General features: G+C 32.8%; 1 protein-coding gene across 2 annotated transcripts; it reads left to right on the top strand.

The window, feature by feature from the left end:
- The first annotated feature begins 1,453 nt into the window (after window positions 1-1,453).
- On the top strand, window positions 1,454-4,085 carry LOC107605859 (cytochrome b5). 2 transcript variants are annotated; one of them, XM_016307787.3, is made up of 4 exons: window positions 1,454-1,719; window positions 1,868-1,965; window positions 3,040-3,106; window positions 3,408-4,085. In XM_016307787.3, the coding sequence occupies exons 2-4, from the start codon at window positions 1,879-1,881 to the stop codon at window positions 3,656-3,658; spliced, it is 405 nt and encodes a 134-aa protein (XP_016163273.1). In that variant the 5' UTR covers window positions 1,454-1,719; window positions 1,868-1,878; the 3' UTR covers window positions 3,659-4,085. The 2 variants fall into 2 exon arrangements, with proteins under 2 accessions (XP_016163273.1, XP_016163274.1); XM_016307788.3 differs by having other exon boundaries at window positions 1,593-1,719; window positions 1,837-1,965.
- Window positions 4,086-10,912: the final 6,827 nt, after the last annotated feature.

Raw genomic sequence — 10,912 nt, 5'->3', positions numbered from 1 at the left:
TACCAGGTCCGGCATCACTTTCCGCATCCTCCGAACCAACACCTTAGATATGACTTTATAGACACAACCCACCATACTGATCGGCCGGAAGTCTTTTATTTCTGTAGCTCTAATAAATTTCGGTGCCAGCGCCACCCAAGTGACATTCGAGCCCGCAGGTAACAGTGCTGAATGGAAGAACCCCATCACTGCATCCGTAAATTCTCTCCCAACTTCTGCCCAACACTGCTTGATAAAATTCATGTTATACCCATCACTCCCTGGTGCTTTCGTTGACTCACAATCCCACACTGCAGACTTTATTTCTTCAGCAGTCGGCATCAGTTCCAGCTCTGTTGCCTCATCCTCAGTTATGTGCCTTACCAGTCCGTCTCGAAATCCTATATTTGGTGATGGCTCTTGATGGTACAATTCCTTATAGAACTCCTATATAGCAACCTTAATCCGAGATTGATTCCGCACTAATCGGCCTTGAATCTTTAAGGCCTCAATCCGATTATTCCTTCTTCGAGCTGAGGCTAAGTTGTGGAAGTACCTAGTGTTTTTATCTTAATTTTTTTAAAAGTATTTTCGAAATAAAAAACTTCTTTTATCTTAATTAAAAAAGATGGTATTTAAAAAAATTAAAATTATTTTTTTAATGAATTGTTAATTAGAAAAAATACTTCATATATTTTCTATTCAAATATTTTACTTTTTTTAATAAAATTTTTTTTTTAATAAATAAATAAATTTTTTTTTTCTTTTCAGAATTCAATCTAACTCAACTTGATACTACTAGTACTAGAGATTCACAGTCATAGGAGAACAACTAACTTTTTTGACAGATGAGATTATGAAATTATTGACAGATGCCTTAATATTTTCATTGGTTACGTAAATCAAAAGAACTTGATAAAAAGACAGATGAAATTATGAAACCATTGTCAGATGCTTTAATATTTTCTTTGGTTACGTAAATCAAAGGAACTTGATAAAAACGAAAATTTCTTTTATAGTATATATTTTTTTTAAATTAGGAGTGAAACTCAAAATTCAAAATTTTTAAGTGAGAATGAAAAAATTATGTCTTTTGAATTATAATTTATTGGCTATAATAATTTTTTTATTTTTTATTTTTTAAAAAATTTAATCTTAACAGAAAACAGAATTTAGCATAGTTTTTTTAATAAATAATTTAAAAAAATAAACATTTATATAAGACTATAAAATTTTTATTCTTATGCTTAAAATAAAGGTAAAAAATTTGAATCATATCTTATATAGGCACTAATTTATTAATTAATAATAGAGATGTTTTGTCGCGACTGCTAGATTAGGAGATGCCTCAAGAAAAAAAAATTACTCAAAAAGATAAAACATTCAAATTTTCAACATGATTAAAATTTTCTACTTTTTTTTTTTTTTTTTTTACTGTAGGTTGTTTTTTGTTTTATTTTTTTTCTTGCTTTGTATTGTTTTATTGTAGTATCATTTAATTAAGAATTTCTGTACAATTTGTCATCTGTTGTCTAATTATGTAATTTGAATATAACACAAGGTTATTTTTGTAATCCAATTCATATATAATAAAGCGCACACAGCAAATTCTCACCGAAAGCCAGTGTGAGATTTCTCAAGCTTTTGGCAATTGGCATAAGAAATAGAGAGAGTAGGGGTTTTCTCTTCCACAGAATCTGTAAAGTAACATAAAGGAAGTTCCTTCTTCTTTCTGCTCTGGTAAGTGTACTTTGACCTACACGAATTCCTTTGAATTAATGCATAATTGAATTTGCCTTTTTCAGTCTTTAGATCTTTCAAAACTGTGGCTTTGACTTGATTTTTTGTGGGTTTTAGGTTTTTATTTTTGTTTGGAATTTTGTCGCAGTGGGGGGAAAAATGGCTTCAGATCCAAAAATTCACAAGTTCGAAGAGGTGGCAAAGCACAATCAGACCAAAGATTGCTGGCTTATTATTAATGGAAAGGTTATTATTATTGTTATTATTTTCGGAGGAACAGGAATTTTCTTTGGATGATTGTGATTGAAATTAGGGAGAAAAAATGTCAAGCATATGCTGCTGCTTGTGGATTATTACTTTTAATATGTTTGTATACATAATAGTGAGCTGAGATATGTTTACCTATATAATATCTTATCATCTTTGCTGGCTATGATTAATAAATGCAACTTGTATGTCAAATTTGTTGACTTTTTTATTTTTTACTCCTTTTTTTTTAATGGAATGCTTCGTTTGGTTGTATACATCATGGTTTTCTAAACCTGATCAAATCTATTTGGGTTTTGTTTGTGTCACTTTGGATTGTGTGAATAACAAATCAAGATCCCTATCGTGAGTTTGCCTCATGTACTTTTACAAGATTACATTTTCTTTTACATGGCTACGGAATCTTATTTTTATTTATGAAATTGACCGGGTAACAAAAGTTCACTTGTCATTATTGTTCAGCTCATATGCCAAAACCCCGGCTATATGTGATATTTTGCAGAGTAAAACTCGTTTCTGGCCTGCATTATTTACACATGTGTCCTACTTTTGTCATCTACTTTTCTGATGCTTTGCTACTTGGTTTGAGTTCCCCTACTTGTATGTCATTGATTAAGCTTTACTAAGAAGATACTCCTCTTGCATGTGCATTACTAGTTTGTGTAGCAGCTTTGATCAATGTACATTACTATTTATACCGTCATCTGAATGCCTTTCATGCTTTTGTTGGCGATAACATCAATTTAGCCTCTTGGCTTGTTTATGCATCTTTTTTTTTTTTTTGGGGTTATGGCTTGTTTATGCATCTGAATGCTCCCTTCGACACACTAGTAGAAGGCAATTTATTTTCTCTATTTTAACATTACATGAGATAGTACTATTGATATTCAGAAGACTGATTTTCAAGCTAAAGGCCCTTGTAAGAAAATTATAAATAACTTTGAACTTTGTCTCTGGTTGAAGAACCCCCAAAACACAAGAGCTCTCTATAGTATATCATGATGTTATTATTAATATCAGCCATTTAACACATTTTTGCTTCAACCATATTAGGTCTACGATGTCACCCCTTTTATGGACGACCATCCTGGAGGTGATGAAGTTTTGTTATCTGCAACAGGTATGCTCACTAAAGGGAGCATTTTCGGGTACCGAAATAAAATTTAAGGCTACAAGTATCTATCAACTGTTTGAATTGCTAAAACTTTATAAACGTCATTCAAATTATGCTTAAATTGATTATCAATTTACAATTGTCATATATGGTACAGTTACTGATACCTTCATGTGAAGAAGAGTACTGAAGGAAATTCCTTGCTCAGTTACTGATACCTTATTGTGAACAAGAGTACTGAAGGAAATTCCTGGCTAAAAACACGAAAAATAACTGTATTGTTGAAATACTCTACTCTGCATTACAGGGAAAGATGCAACCACCGATTTTGAGGATGTGGGGCACAGTGATTCTGCAAGAGACATGATGGACAAATACTACATAGGGGAGATTGATGCATCAACTGTCCCATTAAAGCGCACCTACATTCCACCCCAGCAAGCTAACTATAACCCTGACAAGACTCCAGAATTTGTGATCAAGATTTTGCAGTTCCTGGTTCCTCTCCTGATATTGGGCTTAGCCTTTGCTGTTAGGCACTACACCAAGAAAGATTAGGGTCCTTTTCTCTTGTTTTTAGTTATGTCATTGTGAAGGGTCTGTGCTAGTGTGTTTTTTCTTTAATTATTATTCTATACAGGGTCATTTAAAAGGACATTGTTCTAGCTTCTTTGTGGTGTTTTGAGCATTGACACTGGATTATAGACTATTCAAGTTCAGGAACGCAATGCCTTCCAACCTTCTTTGGCAGCTGTACTAGTGTCGTTACAGTTGAATAACCTTATGTTGGATGATAAGTTTCTTCTTTTAAATTCAGTATCGATGCTTCATAAACATTTTTGTTAAGTTATTAGGAGAAACGAGTGGTTTGTACCTAACTTTGTGTGGATTAATAATTTGTTTCCATCATATATATATATATTGGTGGTGAAACAATTATGGGATCAATTTGATCTTAAAAAGATAATGGATTACTATTCTTTATTATAGAGAGTATAACTGAATTCTTATATTATTTTCATTTTATAGTTGATATCTATGGCTGGGTTTGTTTTCGGAGTGAGATTAAGTATGGTGTTTGGTGATCGAGATTAAAATTAAAATTTTAACTTTAGAATACAAAATTTCAATGTTTTAGAAAATAGAGATACAAAGAATTGAAATTTTTATGAACGGAAATTGAAATTTTTTAATAAGACATTTTTTTATATATTTTTATTTAATTTTTTTAAATTTTAAATTTATTATTCAATTTTATATTTATATTAAATTAAAGGTTAAGTATGATTTGATTCTTAAGATATATACTGAAAGTTTTTTTCATTTGAATCTTTTTTTGCATACAAAATCGTCCCTAAACTTTAACTTGGTTTTAAAATTGTTTTTACCTTAGAGACCAAAATCGAACGAAGGTGGCGGTGGAAGCGAATGCAGAGGTAAATTGTGAACAACTTCTTTTTCTTCTCTTTCCCTTTCTTCTTCTTCCCTTCCTTTTCGCAAGAGAGCACTCTTTTTCTTATTTTTTTATTTTATAATTTTTATGGGTAATTTAGTTCAAAATTTTAATATTTAAGTAAAAACGATGATTTTAAAATTTGGTTTTAAATTTTAGGGACGATTTTCTATGCAGAAAAAGATCAGGAAAGAAAAAAATTTCCACCTATACTTTAGATCCAAAATCGTACTTAACCCTTAAATTAAACATAATATTAAGATATAACAAAATCTTATATACTTCGTACGAAACATTATACAAAAATTAAGACTTAATTTTGTTTCAGTATCTCACTTTCTGTTTTAGTCCTTTTGTTAAATGCAGTTTAATTATCTATGTTATGTGCAATTTATTCTTTATATTTTTAGGTGTACAAAAATGACTATGTAAAAAAAAAAGCTACAACAATATTTGATCAAAATTTATGAACATATTTGTGAATAATTTTTAAATTTGAAAAACAACGTACTTATTAAATAAAATAGTAAAAAATAACAAATATTATAACACATTTTATTTGAGAGGAACAATTATTATGTTGAGTTTGAAAACCAAAAACTTGATTAAAGTGATGAATAAATATTATTGGGTGATTATCAATTGTTTGTGTAATTTGTTTGGTTAAGTGCACAAAAAATTGACCCTATTAAAAAAAGTTCATTAAGCAAGTCCACATACATTTTGACCAACGTCATCTTTAGCTATATAACTCACTTACTTCAATCTAACCCAAAAATGGTATATGAGTAAACCAAGAAGAAGAAACCGAAACAAGCATAAACCTTTCACTAGCCCATTCGGTGGTTCAACACCCAAATTCATACACATCACTGAGTCACAAGCTAAGAAATTAAAATTCAATTCATTTGATTTTATTTTCAATTCTACCGAACACATACTCTTTCCTCTCTCTTTTCTCTCTCTTCCCTATCACATCAAGTCACTGAACCAAAAAAGAAGAAAGAGGAAAGATCCGAAGCTAGGGCTCGGCGAAGAACCAAAAGCTGGTTTCCAATTTTAAGTAAGAAGAAAGACTACAACAAAGAAGCAAATCCCATTTGGACAGAGCATTTTCAAAAGTTACTTTTTTCATTTGTGCTACACCAAGGAACCGTAAAGAAATCTACTGAACTTCAAGCACAAATCAGGAAACCATGGAAAAGAAGAAGTCAATGATGCTCTGCCTTGAATCCACAGTCCAAAACTAAATTTGGAGCCAAACAAAAGATTCACGGTCAAAATCAAAGGAACTTGAAGAAAAAGGATGAAAGAAAAAGGTATGTTGCATGTCAAAGATTTGGCCTTTTCTCTCTCTCCACTGACCACGCCGCTGCGAGCTCTGATGAAAGAGGAAGAAGACAACCCAAGTGTTGAACTTAGTTCAAACCTTAGAGGCTTCACTCTTCTATAATAAGGGTGAATAACCAATGGTTGAGCAAGGAAAGTGGAATAGAGCACTTGGTTCAGTTCTCATAACTTCTTAAGTTGTTCTAAGTTTTTCTCTTTCATGGTTACCATTTTGTATTTCTTTTTCTCAGTTTAGTCTGTCTAAGTCTAATTAAAAAAGGCAAACATGGTAAGGTTAGTAAGAAAAATCTAATGAGTGGAACAGGCAGTGAGCTAGACTTGGAGAAAAAGCCATAATTATCTCATGAATTCTTTATATGTATTTCTGTTTTGTGTCATGATCCTGTGGGGACTTCCTTGCAATTTGGGTTAGCACTTTGCTGTTGAAAGCTAGGTTGAGTCCTAGTCAAGTTCAAATTTGGTTAGAATCTGGACTTGTCCCAGATAGGATTAGGTAGATCCTAGGGAGAATTGGTGATTGTAATCTGTTGAAAAGATAGTGAAATTCTATCACTGTTGTGATAAAGACTGGATGTAGGCTACATTGCACTAGATAGCTGAACCAGGATATATCTGTGTATCAATCTCTACACTCTTCTCTATTTTTGTATTCTGCACAATAGAAGACAAAACAAAAGTATCTCCTACCAAGTTAAGAGACAAAACCAAAATATCTCCTGTATTTCAGAACAAAAAGCAAGTTCACACGAGAAAGAAAAAAAGGGGCCAAGATCCAACCCTCTTCTCTTAGCCACTGATAACCATCAATTGGTATTAGAGCTTGGTCTCAAAGAGAACAAGTTTTGGAGCTTGGAGGAAAGATCCTGATGGCAAGCAACAATGATTCCAACGTGGTGGCATACACTCTAACAGAAGAATAATCAAACAATAGACCTCCATTCTTCAATGAAAAAAACTACAACTATTGGAAGGAAAGAATGAAGATCTTTGTTCAGTCGGCAGACTATAACATATGGAAGATCATCATGAACGGTCCTCAAGTCTCAACCAAAACTGGAGCAGATGGTGTTGTCATTTCCAAGATTGAAGGCAAATGGAATGATGAAGACACAAAGAAGATAGAACTCAACGCCAAAGCTGTCAACATGCTAAACTGTGCAATCAACTTTAAGAAATACCGAAAGGTATCAAGGTGCAAAACAGCAAAGGAGATATGGGATAAGCTCCAGGTAACACACGAAGGCACCATCCAAGTAAAGCAAACTAGAATAGACATGCTGTGTAAAGAATACGAGATGTTCTCTATGAAGAAAGGAGAATCCATTGATGATATGTTCGAAAGATTCTCTATCATCATCAATGGCTTAAATGCTATGGAGATTACACACTCTGAACCCGTGCTCGTTAGAAAAGTTCTAAGAAGTCTCACAAAAGAGTGGGAAACAAAGGCTATAGTCATAGCTGAGAATGGTAACATTAGTCAAATGACTTAATGATGAACTGAGAGAAAAATTACTTGCTTTTGAAATCACTCATTTGAAAAATGATGCAAAAAAGAAAGGAGTTATTTTGAAATCATTTATTGAATCACTGGGTGATGAATCCTGTGATGATTCATCAGATGACGAGTTTGTATTTTTTGCCAAAAAACTTAGAAGAATGATGAAAATGAGAGGAAGAGGTAAGGGAAGTAGTTCCAAAAGACCAAAGAATGATCTAAGCAAAATCATTTGTAAGCAGGACACTACAATTTTGACTATCCCAAACTAAAGAAGGAAGACAAAATCCACAAAGACAAGAAGAATGGGCTTATGGTCTCTTGGAAAGATCTGAAGAATGATTCAGATGAAGATGAGGATTCAGAAAATAGTTCTTAAGTCTGTCTTACGGCTGACTACACTGAAATTGATGAGTTAATTTTTATTGAATCCTCTAATGAAGATTTTCATCTCATGATTGATCATCTCACTGAAAAATTAAGAAGTTTTCTAAATCAGTGTCATGATTTTGAATCGGCAAATGACATCTTAAAAACTGAAAACGCTTTTCTCAAGAAGAAATTAAGGGAAGCCAAAACCGCTATTGATCTTATTGAACAAGATAAGCGGTTGAAGGTTGAACTTAGTAGCTGTGAGAAACAGTATTTAGTGATTGCATACTTGAACTATTTTGAAGAAAATGATAGGTTGCTTAAAAGTCTAAAATAAGATTTAGCCCAGTTTGCTCAGAGTTCTAAAAATTTAAATAACCTACTAGCTAGTCAAAAACCTCTTTATGAAAAGGCTGACTTGGGCATTTATGAAAAATCTGAAATAGTTCTTAAAATATCACTATTTGAAAATATGACCTCCATTTCTAATGACATAAGATTTCAAAGCCCAAATCTTCTTAAAGAATAGCAACCTAAAAGATTTTGTCACTTATGCAATCGGGATGGACATTTTCCTATTCAATGTTTTATAAATTGAAGAACAAATAGGTGATAAATTTTACAAAATAGTTGATAACTATAATGGTCTTGGCCAAAGGAGATGGTTTGACATTAAAGGATCCAAAAAGATTTGGATGCCTAAGGTCATTTAAGAACTTTATGCAGCTTTGCTTAGCATCCAAGAGGAAGGACAACATGTGGTACTTAGACAGTAGATACTCTAGGCATATGACCAAAAAGTCTACATTTTTCATCAAACTTGACAAATATGATGGAGGCTTCGTAACTTTCGGTGATAATGGTAAAGGTAAAATTGTGGCCATAGGTAAAGTAGGTAAAAAATTTTCTTCTGTTATTAATGATGTTTTTCTTGTTGATGGATTAAAACATAATCTACTAAGCATTAGCCAACTGTGTGACTTAGGATACTTGGTTATCTTTAAGAAATTGGAATGCTTAGTTGTGTGTGAAAAATCTGGTGAAATATTGTTTGAAGTAAAAAGGTGCAATAATGTGTATGGACTCACTCTAGAGGAACTAAAAGATCAAAATGTGACATGTTTCACTTTCATGAAATCTGAAAAATGGCTATGGTATAAGAAACTAAGTCATGCTAGCATATACTAAATTTCTAAACTTGTAAAGAAAGAGTTGGTTAGAGGCCTTCCTAATATAAAGTTTGACAAAGACATTACTTGTGATGCTTGTCAATTGGACAAACAAACCAAATCTTCTTTTTAGCCCAAGGATGGAATCTCTACCAACAGGCCATTGGAAATGGTACATATTGATCTTTTTGGCCCTATTAGAACACAAAGTTTGGGAGAAAAATATTATGATTTAGTAGTAGTTGATGACTACACTAGATTGGGATGGATTCTTTTCTTAGCTCACAAAAAAGATGCGTTCATTGCCTTTTCTTCTCTTTGCAGAAAGATTCAAAATTAAAAAGATTTAAAAATTGCTTGTATAAGAAGTGATCATGGAAAAGAATTTGAAAATCAAGATTTTGAAAATTTTTGTAATGAATTTGAAATTTCTCGTACTTTTTCATGTCCTAGAACTTCTCAACAAAATGGAGTTGTTGAAAGAAGAAATAGAAGTCTCCAACAAATGACTAGGACAATGCTTTGTGAAAATGAAGTTCTAAAATTTCTTTGGACAGAAGCTGTAAACACAGCTTGCTATATTTTAAATAGAACCATTATTAGAAAAATGTTAAAGAAAATACCTTATGAGCTACGGAAGGGAACAACACCAAACCTCAAGTACTTTCACATATTTGGATGCAAATGTTTTATGTTAAACAATAAAGATAATCTTGGTAAATTTGATCTAAAATCCTATGAGGGTATGTTTGTAGGGTACTCAACCACTAGTAAAGCATATAGAGTTTATCTCAAAGAACATAGAACCATAGAGGAATCCATACATGTTTCATTTTGTGATATTAACATCATTCAAAGTTCTGTTATAGAGGATGATGTAGGAACTGAAGTTGAGGTGAACCCACAAGAGAATCAAGAAAAGGACAAATCATTCCCCTCAGTGGAAAATCCTACTTCTGACCCTACTGTTCAAGATGTAGGAGATAATTCAATTTTGTCTCCTGAAGAAGCAGGAGATTCTGAAAATGTAAATGTTGCAGAACCGAATCAAAGCCAAACAGAAACCACATCTCAAAAGCCTAGAGAGTGGAAGTTCTTGAAGAACTATCCCCACAAATTCATTATTGGAGATCCGTCCTATGGAGTCACCACAAGATCCTCTAGCAAGAAGAAAGCCGAAATCAACAATTTTGCATTACTGTCCCATTTGGAGCCCCAAAATGTGAAAGAAGCTCTTAAAGATCCATCATGAGTTAAGGCTATGGAAGAAGAGTTAGTCCAATTCGAAAAGAATGAGGTTTGGACTCTCGTGCCTTACCCAAATAGAAAGAAGGTAACTGGTACCAAATGGATCTTTAGAAATAAATTGGGTGAAGATGGTAGTGTGGTTCAAAATAAGGCTAGATTAGTAGCCCAAGGGTACGATCAAGAAGACGGCATTGACTTTGATGAGTCATTTACTCTGGTGGCTAGAATAGAAGCAATAAGATTATTGATTGCATGTGCTGCCTACAAAGGTTTTAAACTTTTCAAATGGATGTCAAATGTATATTTTTAAATCGCTTTATTGATAGAGAAGTATACGTAGCCCAATCCCCCGATTTTGAAAACAAAGAATTTCCAAACCATGTTTTTAAACTTGCAAAAGCACTTTATGGTTTGAGGCAAGCTCCTAGAGTTTGATATGAAAGGCTTAGTTCCTTTTTGTTACAAAATGATTTTCAAATGGGTACTACGGATACTACTCTCTTCAGAAAAGAATCTAATGATCATTTTATACTTGTTCAAGTGTATGTGGAAGACATTGTGTTTGGATCGACAAATGAATCCTTGTGTGAAGAATTTGAAAAACTAATGACTAGTGAGTTTGATATGAGCATGATGGGAGAACTCACATTCTTCCTTAGTTTGGAAATCAAACAAACTTCTAGTGACATTTTTGTGCACCAAGGTAAATATGCCAATGAATT

Source organism: Arachis ipaensis, chromosome B7 (genome assembly GCF_059453495.1).
Source record: "Arachis ipaensis isolate K30076 ecotype BB chromosome B7, ASM5945349v1, whole genome shotgun sequence".
Taxonomy (NCBI): domain Eukaryota; kingdom Viridiplantae; phylum Streptophyta; class Magnoliopsida; order Fabales; family Fabaceae; genus Arachis; species Arachis ipaensis.
The sequence above is the reverse complement of the archived record's forward strand: the minus strand, read 5'-3'. Positions and strand labels throughout refer to the sequence as shown.